The sequence below is a fragment of the Notothenia rossii genome (genome assembly GCF_949606895.1).
Source record: "Notothenia rossii genome assembly, chromosome: 10".
Classification (NCBI taxonomy): domain Eukaryota; kingdom Metazoa; phylum Chordata; class Actinopteri; order Perciformes; family Nototheniidae; genus Notothenia; species Notothenia rossii.
The window spans coordinates 22896070-22916470 of record NC_136908.1 but is presented as its reverse complement, the minus strand read 5'-3'; the positions used below and the strand labels follow the sequence as shown (position 1 = coordinate 22916470).

General features: G+C 39.9%; 1 protein-coding gene across 2 annotated transcripts in view; it reads left to right on the top strand.

Annotated features, from left to right (window-relative positions):
- Nucleotides 1-20075, top strand: part of LOC307022218 (hepatic leukemia factor-like) — a 43272-nt gene extending 23197 nt beyond the window's left edge. For both annotated transcript variants that reach the window (XM_079654901.1, XM_079654902.1), the window contains exons 4-5: nucleotides 12489-12745; nucleotides 16236-20075. In XM_079654901.1, the coding sequence (XP_079511027.1) occupies nucleotides 12489-12745; nucleotides 16236-16451 (473 nt within the window). In that variant the 3' untranslated portion in view covers nucleotides 16452-20075. The remainder of the gene's footprint in view (nucleotides 1-12488; nucleotides 12746-16235) is intronic.
- Nucleotides 20076-20401: the final 326 nt, after the last annotated feature.

The following is a 20401-nucleotide window of genomic DNA, read 5'->3' as shown; positions in this document are numbered from 1 at the left end:
ATAAACATGCCCGCATTTAGCTCCAGCACAGCGCCACAGAGCCACCGTATGTAGACCCTTAATACAACGGTGTTTACGGCTCATAACAGGGTGGTTTACATTCGTCAAAACAAATATAACTATATTTGATATTGGGAATTTTTCACTGCTGAGGGAAAACATATGAAAACTATACGTGGCAAAGGTCAGCAGTGGGATTACTGCAGTCACTTTCTCATGCAGACACTCTGAGCAAAGATTAGACCATCCTTGGCCTTAGGAACCACCAACCCTATATGATTTGCAGTGCTTTAAACCAAATAGTCCAGACTGGATGAATCCCAGATAAACCCTTTAGGAATTATTCAATCAGATCAATATACATTAAGAGTTTAATTAAAATATGCATTTAGGTGGAGCACTGTATTGGAATTCATGGGATCTGCTGTGTCTTTAATAGAGGCCGAGGCAGCCGGTGATTTAACATTCAGGGCTGTGATTAATCCTGGCGAGGCAAGGGTTAAACAAGACACTGACTCTGCACTCTGTAACACTGCACACACAGAGGGAGAGGCGAGTGCAGCGCTGGAGGGGGGAGAGCGAGTCAAGAGTGTTCGCTTTACATGTTTTGAAATCTCTCCCTCCTTCTCTCTGCCTCACACGATCGGGCCATGTGCGGCCGCCACGTCACGTGCTGCTGCAGAAAGCAACCGAGCGAGAGAGGAAGAGAGAGGGGAAGGGAGGGGCTGGGGGAGGAGAGAGAGAGAGAGAGAGAGAGAGAGAGAGAGAGGGAGAGAGTGAGAGCAGAGCAGGGGGAAAGTATGGGGGGAGATAAAGCGAGAGGGAGAGGAAACAGTGGAGATTACAGAAAGAATAAACACTGAGGACGAAGGGGAAAAAAAATCTTTAGGACGGCAGAGTAAACACAGAGCTAGGGAGAGAATTTTAATTGAATAGCAGTGAGTTGAGAAAATACATAATACTGTCTAATAATTGTACAAATTCATATATTTGCCATTGCAGCATGTCCAAAAATAAACTCATTTTCTGCTACAGAATACATAACAAGAAACTAGCTCTAATAGATTAGCATTACCCTGTAATTTGATCATTGGTCTCCACCTTTCATAGTGCTTTTGACCTTTATAAAAAGGAGTCGTATAACATTTTGTTTTTGATTCACTACCTTAGTGCTTCAAAGCAGAGTTCTGCGGCGTGCGTCGACTTGTAGTCATGCACCACCGTCCTTTTCTCTGTAACAACGTGCATTGTTTATGAAGTATTTTGATCGTCCCTGAATTGCTAGATCACGGCTACTGTATTATGCATTGAGTGCGTGCTACGGGGCGTCAATGCGAAGCTAATGCATGTTTCACTTTAAGGTCACGCTCTGACAATAGCAATGTATGAGAAAAAATAAAAATACAGCCAGAAAAACAAACAAGCACAAGTTGTGTCGGCAGAAAAGTTTACAAAGCACTAGAATGATAGAGTTGTAAAAGCTTATCTCAGCATTTTATAAATGGCTGTGCAGGGGCTTGCCTACTGATAAGCTGTCAAACGTATTGATCTGTAACTGGCCTAACTGGGTTATATGTCATCTCACTGGAACTTGAAACAACACACCTTTGCCACTCCTAAATAGTGCCATACATTTCCTAACACCTGGTTGGTTTTGGTTATGTTAAGATGGCTAAAACTACTTGGGTATTTTTGGGGTTATGTGATGTTAAAAAGCAAGCAACATCCCTCGTAAGATTCAGATGCTTTGACCTCCACCCTAAGAGGTTTTGCAGTGTTGTTGCGTCACTTAAGACTTTGCTTCTTACAGATGTATTATGCACACCGGAGGTCAAGAAAACATGATGGTGTTTGAACACACCATACTAATGATGTTGTTTTTCCGGTCAGGAAAGGGTGAATCGGCATTTGAATTGATTGTGAACGTGAGTGAAATAGCTAAGCTGTGATGCAGTGAAAGGTAAACCTGCATGTTCAGTGAGTGAATCAGGGAGCAGTGATTTAGCAACACGTGCAGATGTAACTCGCAGTGTGTTGACAGAAGGAACAAGGCTCCCGGGGTGTGTCACCTAGACTGAATTGTTTGCGTGTTTGTGTGTGTTCACCGGTGTTCTCGCACACTCATGCGAGCGCATGGGCTTGCTTGTGTGTTTGTTTGTGTGCGCAGAGGCGAGTTGGAGCCTGCTGCCGAGCCTGGGTGTGTTCACGGACGTGCTCGCTGTCTGATACTGGAGCTCTGAGCTGAGACGTAAAACAGATGTTAAAGATGTAGACTTAGATAAAAGTATATTAATAACACAAAAATGACTAGAATGAAACAGCTTAGGGGAGTGTTTTTCAACACATCTTTTTTTTACTCTCCGCAATCCAAACACTAATAAAAAGTAATATATGTGATTTTTTTGGGTAAATATTACCAGTATGCAAATACAATTCAAACACAATAAAAAAAGTAAGTTACTTTTGTCGTAACTAAAGCTACTTTCAACCCCATTTTACTTTTTAAGTACAATTTCTGAGGAGCTTAATGTCATTGTACTTGCTAGTTCTACTCAACTACATTTAAAAGGGGAATATCAAACTTATATCGTTTTTACTTAACAACATTTATTTGATAAATGTAGTAACTTTGCAGGTTCAGATTATAAACACAACATATATTCATCCACAATGAATTGTATTGTTTTTACAATACACTAGGCAGCAGTATATGAAGTATTGTAAATTAGATCTGCCTTTACCAGCTACAAAATTAGTAATGCTTACATATTAATATATCATTTATTTATTTTGCCATAATACAATATATATTATTCTGAGATGCGAGGTTCTTCATAATGAGTAGCTTCTCTTTTGGTACTGCTTCGGATGCTTTTGTGCTTTTACTTGAGAAAGAATGCAATACTTTTACTTGCAATGGAGTGTTTTTACACTGTGGCATTGCTAAGTGTAGGCTACTTAATAAAACAAATCTAAATACTGGGTTCACTGCTGGTGGAAGCAGAACTAAACGTATTACTACCATAAAGTAGCAGTATGTGATCTGTTGGCAGTAATGGTTGTAGTTTTAGTGCTTGTACTTTGAGCAGCAGTGGCAGTGGCACCAGTGTTGAGCCTGCTGGCAGTAAAGTACTTTCTGTAAAGAGAATAAGGAGTCTGAGTTAATTTCCTCTCCAGTTCCACTCTGAATGGACGACATGGAGTTGAACTATGAGCTCTGCCAGCAGCTGTTTGTACCAAACACAAAAAAACATTAGCTGGAAATTGAATACACACGTGGAATGTGATATAGGAAGTCTGTTACATAAGGAGGGCTCCCCTCCCTGTAATGTAAACACGCCGCCATCCCCGGCTGCAGCCATGTTGGACTTCTTCCCCTCGGACTTCAACATATCAGATCCTTCCTTTACAACAGCAGCAGCAGCTATTGGACCAACTGCAAGCGTTAACTATATGTATAAACAACGGCAACACACTGCTACTGTCAGTAAGTACTAAGAGCAGCAGTAGGAGTATTAACAGTAGTTGTAGTGCTTTTATTACTGTAAAGGCTACTGCTAACATTGGATCTTCCACCACTGCTACTGTTACTGCTGCTGAAAGTACTGCTATTCCTTAGAGTTCCAGTAGGTATGCACGATAAATGTTTCAGTGGCGAAAAATTATCAGCCGATAATCAACATTTTTGTAAGGGATAATATGCAGCTAGGCAGTCATCGGTCATGGATCCTGACTGAAGCATGACTGTTGTCCACAGCTGACGTTAAATCGACCGGACTCCTTTTGCGGATTGATATGCCTGCCCTGCACGGAGTCCCTTTATTCTCCTTAGCAACAGTCATGGTCTCCTTAGCAGCGGTGTGTTAATGCAAATTAACAACATCTGAACTGTCCATATTGACCAATCACAATAGAGTATTCAACCAAGCCCTGTAAAAATACTATTAATATATATATTCTAATATAACCAATAACTATTTCGGACAATTATACAAAGCCAAATGTTTTTTTTTATACTTAGCATCCCCACAGCCCTGTATTTGCACCTCTAAAGTTGTTTTGCAACCTGCAATTCAAAACAGAGAAGAAGACCAAACATGGCAGAGAGACGAAAACCACAGCTGATGTATTTTCCTATAAATTAACAACTGATGAGTCATAACTGTAATTGGGTGGAACAAAGCAATAAAGTAGCAGTCAAAAATGAGATGACTGGACAAACCTCAGTTTCAACGCTAAAAGAGGTGAATGCATTGAAGTGTTTAACGCAGTGAAGATGGAAAATAAAACAGACTTCAAAACCACTTCAATAACAGCAATTACAATACAAGTTAATTGTTACCTTCATCCTTTTATAATTAGCATCATTACTATTGTAACAGTACTTTCACTGTTTCCCTTTATTGCATAAGAACCTGCTGAAACAGGAAAACGACTTAATCAGATTAACAACCTAATTATCTGTCCTGCTTTATGATGATGGTGATGATGATGATGATAATGATGATGATGGTGATGACGTCCCTAAATAAAAATGTATTCGAGGAGGTTTTTGTGCTTTAGCTGCGTGTTCAGTTCCACCTGTTTTGCCCACTTCCACTTCAGTTTCTTAGGCTCCTACATTTCCCAAAATGCCTTTTGATGACCCCTGTGAGAGCTGCAGTGAGTTCAGTGTTCAGCTGTTGGTTTCATGTGTAGCTGGATCAAGTGAAAGTATAGTTAGATCAAGCGAGCGATTAGTCAGGAGGAAGAGTTGCTCACCTGACTCTCAAACCTTAGCCTCTCTATTTTCTGCCTCTGTGGGCGTCCTCTGCCCACGACAGCTGACTTCTCCCTGCATGCTTTGTTAACAATGGAGTAAAATGGCTGCTCAGGAGGGAAGCTGTTAGATTTTTGTCGTTTTTCTCCTATCTAACTTTCTTGGATCTCGAACAAGGACATTAAAAGTCCTCACATATTACAATATATCGCCCAAATTCATCTTCGGATCATTCCATCCGAGGATCAACATGGAGATGTGATGGACATTTTCAATGATACAGCGGTGTCTTTTTTAAATGAAGGATTTTAACCAGGGTTCCTTGACTTGACAAGAATATGAATAAGATATGCGTGCTCTTATCCTAAACCGTATAGTCTTTACATTTCACAGACTGAGACCTTCAAAGTCCTTGAGAAGTCTTGTAAGTTAAGGCAGGAATGTTAGTGTTGCAGTGTGGGTAGTGAAACTGGCTTTCTGTGTGATGTGTTTGGCACATAAATTGATTATTTAAAAAAATAAAGAATTGAGTATTAGTTGCTTTTGATCCACAAATATTTCTATGTACAAAGCTTTCAGGGAACCTCACAGACTGATGGACAGAGGCGGCGATATTCAGAGACTGACAGGCAGAAAGCGAAAAACACTTAATCTCAGCTAAATTAATGAAAGCAGATAGAGAGAATCGGAGAGTCTGAGGCTGCCTCGTCCAAATGGCTCTTGCTCACAGACAGGAAATGAAGCCAGGCGAAGCTGCACTTGGCGGCTGTTTACCCAGGAGCAGCACGAGCCGTGTTCTTGGATCAATTTCAACTTTTTGCCCAAAATGGTTGTTATTAGGACAGGGCTTTGACTTATCCAGGATCAGCTCCGTCCAGCTGCCAGAGAGTCAGATCAAGGCAGCAGGAGTTCATCTGATAGAGTCTCTGCTGCACGGACAAACAGATGGACCACAGCATGCATAGCTGGATAAAGAGAAGGGTATATGGTACATTGTATTATGAGTCGTAAGCTGTTTACACAGTTTGGGATATTTTATCAGAAATTCAGCTGCAAATTGGCCAATCATCCGTCCAAAAACCCAAAGATTTACAATTATCAACGATAGATGCGTTATCTTGGCCGCTCGGGGGCAGTGGAAACAATCTGTTGACCTTATGTTATCATATCATCACAATATAAAGCTGATGTATCGACAGCGTTTATAACCGCTTGAAACAAGACAATACAGTTGCATCCTTTAAACCAAAACAACGAGCTGAAAGATGCTCAAATTAAATAAATAAGGGGCAATACCTTTGCTTGAGAGAAGTAATGGTTTTTGAATACATTAATAAACACTTACAATTATATCTGCTTACAACTACATTATGAGTGTATTCCATTTTTATATCATGTCTCTAAATGCTAACACTCTTCACAGTTTTTTGTCTGCTTTGTGTGTTGTTATTAGTTGCTTTTCTGTCTCCTCCTTCTATTCTACACCTATATCAGTAACTGAAACAACAACAAAAAACATCAGAATAACACGTGATTATGTACAGCACTTTTACAACAAGAGCTCTGTATACTCAGTGTTTGGTTAGGAAAGGGTTATCATAGTTTATCCGTTGTTTATGTCAGTAAGTTTCCAGTTTGGAGGAGTTTGTTTGCAGGTTACAAAGTTCAGTTTAGTTTATTTAGAAGCCCACAGGTTAATTTGAACGCTGGTGGCAGCAGATAATGACACCAAAGGCCCTGGAAATGTGAGCCCCTTTCAAGAGAAGAGGACTCAGGTTTTGATATTATTGCCAAAATGTCAAACCCTGCAGGGTAGAACGTTGCCACAACTTGTGCTAGTCAACAAGCTTCTGTATTTGGGAGACTATATACATTTTTTTACAAGCCTTTCGATGATTGAGATGGGTACTTTTAGCCAAAAATAACCAAAAATACAAAAAAGACATAAAGGATAATAATTGTTTGGCAGGATGATGCATTCATGTACGTAATGTTTTAAACGAACAATCATTCAGTTATAGCTTGGTATATACAAATAGAAAATGTGGATATATTCTCACAAAATGTTTTTTTTCATAAGCAGATCAAAATTGCTGAGGAGCATTTTCCCGCTTTTTCCGAACGCAATCATAACGGTACGTCCACACAGCCGCATTAAAAAAATCTTGGAGGTGGGCGTATCTGAAGCTTGGGGATTTTTTGCGAGCAACGCGACCAACAACCAATCACATGAATCTCCCGCCCCCGACATACAAAGCAATAGCAATGTTAAAACGAAGTAAACTGGATATAAACTCCCCAAACAGGCGAAAACCTACCAGTTTCACCCACTGTCTCTGCCACCTCCCTCCATGCCTGGTTCCTCCGGTTTGTATCCCGGTAAGTAAATAGGGACTGGTCATAAAGAACCGGGTGATTTGCTACCGCAATAACTAATTTCTCCTCCATTTTTAGGAATATAAATAAATGAACTGCAGTATGTCACTCCCCGCTTGCACGCGGTTTGATTGGCTAGCGCTTGTACTGTCAGATTTGCATAAACGGGATTTGATTGGCTGACGCTTCCATCTCAGCTTCAAAAGTTGAACATTGCTCAACTTTTGAATCCTGAAAATCCTGGAAATCTTCGCTTTGCTTCCCACAATGCAGTTCGGCGAAAAGTGAGATCACGTGACGTCACCCCATTCACAGTGAATGGGCAGAAGCGTTGGAAGATTTTTTAACGCTGCTGTGTGGACGGGCCGTTATATTTTATCTCAGAGTTTGACTTGAGTTTGAACTCAAACACCACCATAATGTTTATATACCAAGCATTTTACACTCCTGTCTTGGCACTCCCTGCTCAGTGTGTAGTCAAGTGTTTTCAGCTGGATTTCGGGCATGGGGGAACACAATCGTCTACTTCCCCTCAAACGGTCCCATCCCTGCCTGCCGTGAAGCATTAGCCTGATTTCTCAGAGCCTGTAGGAAGATTTGGTCACAGTATTGTGGGTGACATGGATAATAAAATGATTGACAGCTCAAAACAGCAGTCAAGTTGCAAAGCATTGTCAGTTGGGCTGCTCTGACTGACATTTTGAGGTTTGCAAAACGGTTGTACATGTTCTCAGATGGCTTTTTGTGTTTCTGTTGGCTTGAAAATAACAGCTTTTAGAACATTTTGATGCTACCTTGACATGTTAAGGGCAAAATTATGCCTTTGTCAATCCCACTGTATGCCCCTAACACCTGTTATTGCACTATAGTGGAAATGTAAGGCTTAATGTTGATTTTGGTGAAACTGGATAATATTTTCGGCATAAAATTATTTCAGTTTGCCCTTTAGTGTCCTCCACCTGATCTACTTCGGCTCTCTCTGCAATTTACAATTCACTGATGCACATACAGCTTTACTTGCTAAATAACACTTACCATCAACCGCTAACGGCTAACTGCTAAATGCTAACTGCTGGAATAACAAACTAACTCCAGGAATAACAAACTGTTAGCTAGTTCGCTTTTAACTCGGTAAACATGTTGGTGTTTACACCACTATCACATGTCCTTTGGACTGCTGGCTGGAAAAGGTTTTTCCTTTGTACAATGCTTGTGGTTTTGGCCATAGCAAATCAGGCCTGCCAACCCTACCGATTTGGGCGGTAGTCTACCGCTTTTGACATGTTTCTACCGCCTACCGACTTAGCTGGCTTTCCCTACCGATTTTCAATCTTCCCAAACTATAACAAATAAAAATGACACTCCATAGACACTAGAATCGACTTTTGGTGGACACCGTTTGCAGTGTGTCTGTGATCGCATCATACAAACAGTAGTCTTCTGTGTTTCTGAAAGAGAAACAACATGCAGACCGGGGGTGACGCTGCGGGAAAGGCAGCGTTATCCCCGACGAGGCATTTGAGTCCTGCAGGATTTCCCTGTTAATATCAGTGTCTCGAAAACACATGCTGGCGACTGAAAGACATCCAGTGTTTGGTCTTTTCCGGAAGCATCCTACAGTGTCTCAACTGAAAGAGGACCACAAACACACACAAAATATAATGCAATTTTGAGATTTGGGGATATTTATCTCCCATTCTTTCACTTTTTCTGACATTTTCAACACCAAACATGTCGTTAATGTGTTTAGTGAACTACAGCAATCTGAAAGCCTGTACATTATTTATATAACACTTTATCAGTATAAAAATGCAGGAAATGACTTTTTTAATGCAGTATTTTCTGATTTATGGCGCAACACAAAGATATTTCGCTCTGTGCAAACCTTTGACTCTAATATGTCAACAACATGAAACAAGAATATGAACCTGGCTTTATCCAATGTTCACACAAGAGTTCTACATCCTGACACATCCTTCATCTACTGTCTCAACTGAAAGAGGGTTAGGGTTAGGGTTAGGGTTAGGGTTACACAGAAACACATTAAAAATATAATAAAATGTGGAGACTTTGGGATATTTATCTCCCATTCTTTTACTTTTCGGGAATTTTACAGACCAGACATGTCGTTGATGTCACTGTTTACCAAACTACCACTTTTTCTGAAAAATGCATAAAATGATGCAATATATGTTCAATACATGGTTTATACATGTAATTACTGGGGTTCCATTTCTTCTGATTACCTAATTTGGGCGTGCACATTTGCCACGCGCAAACCTACCTCTTTTGGATTTGGAAAGGTTGACATGTATGGCTAATTAGTTCTGTAATTGCATTTAAGCTAATGAGCCCCTTTTGCTCTCCAACGGACTGTTTACCTTCAACAGCCTTCGTTTCCTAAAATGTGACTTGACAATACTACTTTTACTCCATAAGCCTCCACTAAAAGATCATTTTGTTGTTGTCTGAAGATTAAGTACATTATGTTGCTTTAATAATTGGATCATTTGGGATATAACCATGCTCTCTGCTGGGTAAAATACTTAAAAAGTCAAGTAATGTAGCTACTGCCAACACATCGCTTTTCTATGTGTTCGAGTATCTGAAATCTTTCCACTACTGTTTCCGTCGATATTGGTCACCAGCTCTGCAGTTATTTATAATCTGTGGCTGGGAGCCTGGAGCTTAAACAAAATAAAAATAAAGGGCATTTTACAAATGCTGCCAAAATAAAGTTCTGAATGGTGCTAGATGATTGCTCAACTGACGCTTGTTTTCTGAAGAATGGATGTTTGGAAAAATCATGTTTTTCTCCATGTATCAGCAATGGAAAACATATTCTTAAGCAGCTGGTGAAGAGATATGGCTGAAAAATAGACTCACTCTTCTTGGTTCTATAGAGATACTTTCAGAAAAGAAAACAATGCTGGAGCAGAATGGCTGCAGGGTAAATGAACTAATGAGGAGTTTTAACACTCTGACGCACTATTTACTAGAATCCTCGAATAACTTGAACTGAAACCACAACATCCAACAATTCCCGGTATTGTTAACCATGTTTCAGTCCGTGACATCTACACACATGTGAAATGTCACGCCACTAAAGCCTGCTGGAATCGAATTGGGGACAAAAAAATCGACTGCCACACGAGCAAACCAACCAACATAATCTGTTGTCCATAAACGGAGGATTATTGAATCTCAAACAAGCAAAAGAGATCTGATTTATGATCAGATTCTCTTCTATTTGCCTATTGTGGTTCAGCTATGATCATTCTGCGATTGTGCTTGGTGATAGGAGCAGATTTTTCCCACACGAAGCACCACAAGGGGTTAAACTAAATCTGCTCTTGCTTGTTGTAAATCCAGCATGATGTGAACCCGCTGCCCTGCTCAGAGTCTCTGGCTCCACACCGCCACCTGGTGGCGAATCACCGTCACTGCGACTACTGTGGACAACATTGAAGATGCTGTTATTTTGAGGACATTTCACTCAGAATAATGAAAAGTTACATCGTCCACTTGTATTTAAATGTGCACAAAACCATTCTGAAATTAGAGTAGGGTGAGCAAACATACTGGCATTCCATCCTCCTCCTCCATTTTGAATTAAATGTGAACATATTGTCCACTGTCTATAGGGTAATCCTCTTTATGGTCAACTCATCTCTGTGGGCCTCATTCTTGGCTCTCTGCTATCTGGATGAAGCATGAGGGAGAGAGACAGAGCGTTCAGCACATGTCCCTCTGCTGCCAGTCGCCTCAAACCCTCATAAGACAGGCTTTGACCTGTGACTGATTTTGGACCAAAACTGAAATAGTTGCGTGTTTGGTAACTTTTTTGTATTCGCCATTGTAGAAAATATCTAAATCTGATCCTTTTCATGGAATTAAAAGACAGGAAAACCACTGCTTGTATTGATAGTTATGTAAATAATAATAAAGACATCACTGCTGTTTGTAAAGCACTTCTGCACATAGCAGACTAATGTGTTACAATGTGCCTTACTTAAAAGTAAGATGGTGCCAATAAAATGTCATCTAAGCAGAAATAGAATGTCACCATATAGCATTTCAAACATAAAACAGCTAAAAGACTATTGTGCAGTACAACATAATTAGAGTCTACTAAAAAAAGCATTAAAAAAGCTAATATAAAGGATAGAATTCAGATCTAAAATCTGTAATATTGTCGAAAAACATGTATATTGGCTTGGTGTTTAGGCAGGCTGGTGCTTTCCACATTGAATGAAAAGTAAATATAGTGAATTTAGATGGGTGAGGTCTGCAGGTATATGATTTGTTTCATAGTGCATTGCCATAACTTGAAATTAATTAAATAAGGTATTTTATGTTTTTTGTGAGTTGCTTTTGGAACTATAAGAAGAAAATACATATTTGAACAAAGCAGCAAACGTAAATAGAAATTAGAAATTTGATTGCAAGTTTTATACTTTACAGGCTGCTACTTTACAGCAGTAGTCCTTGTACTCAGCAATCCATAACAATATTTGATCCTAGTTTGCTCCACATTCTGAATCATCTTAATCTCCAGAGTGTAGGTTAATTTGATCAAACCTCACGGTCTTGTTATCATCTTTGCGTGTTAGCCTTTAGCTCAGCCACCGCTCTCTGGCATGTGACCGTCCTCAGAGAGCAGATGGGCTCTAATCTGCAGATAAAAGTAGATGATAATGACTGCACTTCTAAATGAGTAATGAAGCAAGTCTTACATATTCTGTTTTGTGCATCCGAATGGACTGTAGAGCAGATTCAACTTGACTGGAATTCACCCTCGCTCTCTTCTCTCTCTTTTATTCTATTTTATTTGCCATTTGAAATCAAAGATTGTTCAGGTCTAGGGTTTTTAGCCTTTTGAAGAGCAGACAAAGGAGGTAACTTTCAATTCAAACCAAACTTTAATGCTCTTCAGCTACACTTCCTTTGTCTGTAGTTGAGCTTGACCTCTGACCTTCCACTGACCTTCTACATTTTGGCAATCAACAGCAGCTTTGCAGTTATGTCTTACATCTTAGCATCCACATCTGGCTCTGTGGAAAAGATCTCTGTGCCTATAAAAAGAACTCAAGGCTTTGGAAAATGTTTGACTTTGGCAGCTCCTGGTGGACAAATGTAAAAAAGACACTGTGGCCAAAATAGGAACATTTCAAAATGAAAGTTATTGTGACGCAATAAAAAAAGTATTTTTTAATTTAATTTTATACAGAACAGATTTATTTTGGAAAAAGTGTTGTAAAGGTGTATGTCACACCACCTGAATGCTGTGGGTGGAGCTTCACGGTAACTGTTTACCAATCTAACTCCTCCTCCGTCTCCTTCTCCCCACCAGGTGGTCGGGCGGCGCCTCAGGACGCGTCCCCCACATCCACTACCTGTCCACCGGGACCCTCCGGACCCCCGGCGGCCACCAATGGCAGCAACGACGTCATGGTGAATTTTGACCCCGACCCAGCAGACTTGGCGTTGTCCAGTGTGCCGGGACAGGAGGCGTTTGACCCTCGGCGGCACCGCTTCTCTGACGAGGAGCTAAAGCCTCAGCCGATGATCAAGAAGGCCCGAAAGATGCTTGTCCCCAATGAACAGAAGGTACTTCATTTCCCACAATTCTTTGCTTTCCAACAGATCCCTTTCTCACTAGTTTCAATGTGTTTTTCCCCAGAATTCAAGCATACAAACAACTCTGTTATGGTTTTGCTGGGTCATGAAAGACACATATTTGTGATGGCCAATGACCAGATTTAAGGCTTTTTAGTTCTCAATGATTTGAATCATTTAGGAAAATAGGTTATATGTTTCAAACCAAGTTTATTCAATTGACAAAATACCACATTTTTAAGTTTCACAACTTTTGTCTCAAAGCTGCAAAAGCATTCTTATCATAAAATCATTTTTGTCGTTAAAATCGTATTTTCCAAACCCAAGGTCAAAAAATAATATTTTAACCAGTTAGCAAATATATCTTCTTATATTGGGTGTTTTCTAAAATCATAAATAAGTAAAATAAAGTTAAATTTTTTAAGATTCTTCTTGCTCAAGGTTAAAATGTTTCTTTTTTTTAATAGGACTCACTTCTAGACAGAAATGTATTTATATTTATTCTTAAAATAATGCAGTAAAAACAACATAAGTCACTGATACACTAACATATGTTCATTCAAAATCTTCACTGAAACATTTTAATATAATCAAATTTAAAGAATGGAATTTAAAATGAAACCCCAAAACTTTCCCCAATGAAAAGAGGTCCGGTTTTCTACAGTATCCTGTTTAGATAAAAACTCTGAACTTCATCACAATGAAGACCACAGCTCTTATATTGATGTAGAAAACGCTGCTGGAGCAAGATGCCTTCTAATATTGATGGCTCCTGACGAGACTCACAAAATATTTTGTCTTGCGTTCATTGCACAATAAGCGGAGCTCTGATCGATGGCTCCTGCTCTCATAGCTCAGTGCAGAGCAGCTGCAGCTCCGGAGGCTTTTCTAATTTATGAACAGATGAAGGCGTTCACCTCGTGTTCAGTCGCAGAAGGATTAATAAATCATCTGTATGCAGGTTGTCCGTGAAAAATTATGTCTGACCAGCCTTAAAGATGAAGCTGGGATTCCTCTGCAGCTCCTCATAAATTATATTTTAGATTCAGCTCTTTGTTTAATACAAACCCTCAGCCGGAGGAACAATGGCTACGACCGAAAGATGAAAGATATTTCATCTTCATAACATTGAGGAGTTTTTTTTAATGAACTCATTAAAAAACGTATCTCATATTTCCGAAGCTGATAATCCCAGAACCTCTAACAAATTTTAGCAAACTTGTAATGATTTTGCAGAGTTTAATTGTGGGATGATATCAACTCTGTCAGTTCCTTTCAGAGGAAACACTTACAGTTTGGGCCTGCACTGTTCCACTAGTATACATCGTTCAGATAGACATCTCAACTTTCAATTTGGACTCCTATTTTACTCTAGTCCACATGTGTCAAACTCAAGGCCCGGGGGCCAAATCCGGCCCGTGGTAGATTTAATTTCGGCCTGCAGGATCATTTGTAATTACTATTAGATCTGGCCTGCCAGTATATTGCACGCACACCTTCACTCCATCCTGAGGGTTTCCTCAGCTCAGAGCCTGACCCCAAACATTGATGAACTTGCATCAAAGATGAGATGCCAAGTATCTGGCTTGAACATCACAGAGCAGCAAACTGAGTTTAAATGGAGGTTTCCCTCTGCACTTTTTCTCTCACGACAACAGGGCATGTTTGTTTTGTTCTTTGAGGGAAATAGTTTTGTTGAAGCTGTTGGTGGCCTGTGGAAAAATGTAATCATAAGAAATGACTCCGGAAAAGCTTCAGATAGAGCCATAAGAAATGAATGCAACTGATTATCTAATGTTTAATGTTGTTTTTATAGGCAATAATTTAAGCTTTGTTAGTTCCAGGTTTAATGTGTTTAATAAGTTCATTTCAATAAGTTTTGCAATAAACATTGAACCAGTCCGGCCCTCGACTAGTACCGATTTTTTTATTTTGGCCCACTGTGTATTTGAGTTTGACACCCCTGTAGTCCAACAATCACAACACAACAATCACTGTGATTTCCAATCTTCCTCTCATGAGACACTCACCGGTCAAAAGATGCTTTCATGCCCCATAAAGCAACGCTGCAGACTTTATTTGTTCACTTTAGCCCTGACTTAGGAATGCACAGCTGCATTTTTTTTTTACTACTTTTCCTCTTATCTTTATTTTTTTCAGTCTCACATACTTATTTGTCGGTATTGCAGACCTTCTGATTGCTTCCTGTGTTATAATGGGTCTATTTGTTAGCTTTTAAGTGTCTGTTTTTCATGTGATAGCAAATACATACTTTAACTTATCAAATATAAGGAGCAGTTCCAATATAGGAAAGAAACAGATAAGGCCCATTCATTTTGTAGATAAGTATACCCTGGAGTGTATTATTGCTCTCATACCATGGCCACCTAAAGCGATACTAAACCAAATTCACAGTAGGTTCAGTAAATTCTAGTGTTTATGCAAAACAAAAAACGCCCAAATCCTTAACAGCAGTATTATGCGCTTATCCATTATCTTTCCTGATATTTATTATGTTATATAACATAATATGGTATGTCAAAATAGTGCTGATGCACAGTTTCTGTTTGTGGCCAATACAGTTAGCTGTTTAAGAATGGACACCCCAAGTGAATAGGGTAAAACATCTAACTAACACACTATGACAACATAATCAATATAACGTAGTTTTTTTGATTGCAAGATGGGAAATTTGCAAATGAGTGCTTCCTAAGCTAAAGGTGGTTATAAAGGACGTTTGAAACCTCCTTTCCTTTCTTTTAGAGAATTCAAACAGCACTTATCATGGCTGCCACTGATGTACTTCTGGGTCATTTCACTCCGTTAGGAAGGTTCCTAAGCTGAATTCTCACAGGAGGTATCGCTGGAATAGCTACACTTCCAGCGATTCCGCGGATATCTGAATCATATTCTACTCCTTATAATCAAAAATATATGATTAATTGCGTAAATGATGCGCACCTGGACGCGCCAGCGCGTCCACCGACTATCAATTAGTGTTCTACTTGGTTAAGAGAACTACACACCTACCAACAACCAACCTTTTTTCGTAAGATCTACAAAGCCACTATTTCTGCCAGTGCATCCAAATAAAATCTTACATTAGCACTGAACCTAATTACAACATGCTATGCACTTTATCTTTCAGCTGCTTACTGCATCTATAAATATGGAAGAAATAGCTAAAATGGCAACATTTCAATTTATTTTGTGTGACTAACTATTTTCCAAGGCCACAGTGATCTTTTCCGAAGTGGCTCTCTCCACATTTGTGATATTTTCATTTTTGTTGTGCCCTGCTGTAGCAACTGTTGTAGACAAACTGTTGTCTCCCTTCCTCTGCCTTCTTCCTTTCATGTCGTCCTTTCATCTCTTATATCTGACCCTCATAACTCATCCTGCGTTTTCTTCTTCTTTTTTCTCTCCTCCCTCCACCTTCCTCCCCACACACCACAACATACCACACCGCCGCCGATGACAGGACGACAGGTACTGGTGCCGGCGTGTCAAGAACAATGAGGCGGCCAAACGCTCGAGGGACGCCCGGCGGCTGAAGGAGAACCAGATCTCGGTGCGTGCCGCCTTCCTAGAGCGGGAAAACGGTGCACTTCGTCAGGAGGTGGCCGACATGAGGAAAGAGCTGGGCCGCTGCAGGAACATCATCAACAAGTACGAGAATCGACACGGAGACTTGTGAGGCAGCGGCGGAGGAAGAGAAAGAAGACGTCGAAGGAGATAGGGGCGGGAGGGGAGGATGAAATGAGAAAAGGGTACAAGGCAAACCCAACAATAGCAGCACTTTAGTTGAAGTGGCGAGGGGGGCGGCCGACGTAGATCTGCAGTAAGCGCTGTGCGACACCGGGCGCAAACACGAAAAGTGTGTGCACGCTGTGCTTCAGGATGTCACGAACGGGAAAGCACAGCGACGCCATCTTTTCCAGTTTGGCTTCTTTTTTTTAACGTGATGCTTCGCTGAATTCCACTCTACGTACTGTATCACCGCGTGTCACCTCGGCAGCTTACGTCATCCTCGGTGCTGTGCTTACGCCCGGTGTCGCGCGGCATTTTTGCAGGTAGTGCGTCCCGGCTGCTACTCCGGCCAGTTCAAACAGGGTGTTGAATTCACATTATGCCAGTGAAATCTCACGTTATAAGCTCAACGCACGGATACAAGCCAGGAGAGGTCAGATGTGTAATTTTTTTCTATAAATAGGACAAAAGAACATGTATATTTTTGAAGTGGGCAGGAAGGCAAGACTAGTCCAGCAAAGAGGAGGAGGTGCAGGGATTTCGTCCATAACCGCAAAGAGATTTTGACATAGGATTATTGTATATTTTTCTATTAGCAAAGATAGTCAGGAGGAGGATTTTGGAGATAATCTTTTGTATATTTTATATATGGGCGGGGAGGGGCTTAGCTGGACAGTCACGGGGCCACACAAAACACTTTTCCTCCCAGCTGTTTATCGCAAACAACAGATAATCTATTTTTGATTTCACTGAGCTGGTTAGGCGTGGGAGTAACAGAGAATGTATCATGGTTGAATCAGGTATTTCACTTGCTGCGAGAAGAGGCGGGGTATCTTAGTAACGATTGTTCTCGGCGGGGGCAGTTTGGGCGATGGCAGGGGGAAGACGGTGAAACAAAAATTGTACAGTTTTAAGAGATTTTTGTTTGTTTGTTTCCTTTGTGGACTCGTTAAAACACTTGATTTGTTATCTTCTATTTGATTCCGTGTCTGATTTTTTTAAATGATCGCAGGGGCTTTTATTTTTGAAGGATAAGGAGAGAAAGAGAGAGGAAAACAGGAAGTAATTAGCCATCAGAACAGCTGGATGTGAGCAGATGTTTGAAACTAAATAAAGGTGGAGAATTTCGCTGGCAGGTTTGCATTTAGTTTGGTGTCTTGCTCACACACATACACACACTCAGAGTGACAGATATCAATAACACAACAGTCTTTCTCTCTCTGTTTACTCTTTGATTTGTCCAGGATGTGCAAAAATGAAATACTAACTGGTTTAGGGTGGATTTGCCCGGATTGAACAGTGACTGAGACATTCAGCATGCAGACACACAACAAACACCCGGACACACACAGTCCTTACCCAGGTTTGAACCCTTGTTGTTGTTGTTGTTGTTGTTTTTTTGTTGATGTTGTAATGGACTGCTATGGTGCTGATCTGATCTGATCCTGCACCTGACACACACACACACACACACACACACACACACACACACACACACACACACACACACACACACACACACACACACACACACACACACACACACATCCTAATTACACACATGCAAACACTTCCACTGTTTCAAACACAGTACTGAACTGCCTATACCCTTTCTTTGTCTTTTATTCCTTCATTTTAGTTAAACATTTTTCTTGCTTTTCTTGCATATTGTATTGATAAATCGTATATAGATTTACACACAAACACTTGTCTATACCTCTCCTTCAGACTTTACCCAATGAGAAAAAAGACATGCACCCTACTGCTACTGTACCATACAACTGTACTATTGAATATTAAACTATTCTCTCACTAGATATAAATATATATATATGTATATGATATATGCTTGAATTATGTGATTATAGTTGTAATATACATAATTGAATATATTACAGAAAATCCCAATGGAATCATTTTGTCCGTTTTTCTCAGGTGTTTTTGTCTGAGGTATTAAATACACATATTAAAAAAACAAAACACAAAACAAGTCTTTGATCAGAGAGTTTGTGGTTTGATTGGTTTTGTTTTGGGGAGGAAAAACAAAAATGATGTTGGATTTTAGTTTTTGGAAAGTATTTCCAAGCTGTTGGGTTTTATTGTTTTTATTCTGTTGTACCCCAATTTATTATTAACGCGCTGCTGGATAGAAAACTTTCCCCGAAGACCAACTGGCCGTTCATCAAGCCCCACCCCCTTAAGTTGTTGTTGCTATCTGTTCAATTCTAAGGCTTCGCAAACACTTTTCACCATTACAACATTAGCTTTAGTCAGCTAGCTAACATCTCTACAATCACTCCTTTTTTTTTTTTTTTTTACTTTTATTGTCATTACACAGTACAGGTACTATGTAACAAAATGGTTTCTCTGCATTTGACCCATCCTAATGTTAGGAGCAGTCTCATTGAAGGAAGCCCAGCCACTATTGTGATGTTGGAAGTTATTGATTTATTTTTTAGAGATAACAAAGCTAGTTTTCTTTTCATTTCGGGTTAAGTTGTAGCTACCTTAAGCCAGTGCAAAATCAGTCTTGAGTAGCAAGTTTTTAGTATTTCTGACTGAGTTGTACAACATTTGCAAAATTGTCTTAAATGTGCATTTAAGAGTATCTCTTTTACTTTAGCACAATGCAATACTTATTTAACATGCTTAGAACTCCAAAACCAAATTACAATCGCTCAGCTAGCTATGATTGGACAGTCACTCTTTGGGGGAGAGGTTTAGTGAATGGTCAATTTAAAGCATGTGTGTCTTTGCTTAGAGTTGGCGACTAATTACTTGAAAAATAAATGTCCTGTTATCTGATCTACAGCCATAGTTGCAAGTATTATGATTTCTTGATTGTTTTATTCAGAGGAAGCTGTGATTTGCTTCTCACCTAAATCCCTTTTTGATTTCCAAGAACAACTTTTACTTGATTTCCCATGAGCCTGTTTGCTGTTGACACCTTCAACAGAGACTTAACTGAATCCCTGTATTATGGGAGCTGTAGTTCTATCCTTGATATATATTTTCTTTTCTTTGGTATTGTCTTTCTGGGAATATGTTTCAACCTGATCCACAGAAACAAACATTTGAATATAATCTCTTGAAGAAAAGTCTCAGAGCTTCTTACACTTCCATCCGTTGATGGAAGAAGAAAGCCATGTGGTTTTTCTTTTTGATATCCGGGATTTTTGGATTTCCTCAGACATTTTGGAAACTTTTTGACAGTGCTATTTTTCTATGTAACTGTGTTGTTGAGCGTGTTGCAACTTTTGTCGGTGGTCGTTTGAGGCCTACTTTTCACGTGGTGGCAATGACAGTTGGCTGATGTACGATGAAACACAGCATTGCGGGTAATAGTAACATCAATAATAATAACGATAATAATAATGTACACAGCCTTGTTATTTCTCCTTAAATTTTGTGGATTACCAGCTATCTTCTCCATGTTGTGACTGACTGTTATGAACTACAAGTCCCATGAGTGCAACACTACCCTGACTCCTCACCCATATTGTGTGCTGTCCACAGGGATGATGGCTTTTCCCCCTCTAAACACCAATAAAGGCTTATCCTTACTCACTGACAGAGTTTTCTGGTGTCTTGCTGTGTGTTTTGAAAATGTTAAAATGTTTTCTCGCAACCACCACACGATAGAAGCTAATGGGGGAAGTGCCATTACCTGCTGCTCTTTTAATGGCCTCTAGGGGGTGGCTCTAGTCAGTCAGCTAGTCAAGAAATCCAATAGAAAACCAAAAACAACAATTAGTTATTTTTTTGACAAGTCCCTTCATGGTAGACACACACACACACACACACACACACACACACACACGCACAATTAATTGTATTTAGATTTGAGATCTGAATGTGGATCCGCCACTGAAAATAGTCCCAAACAACTTATTTGTT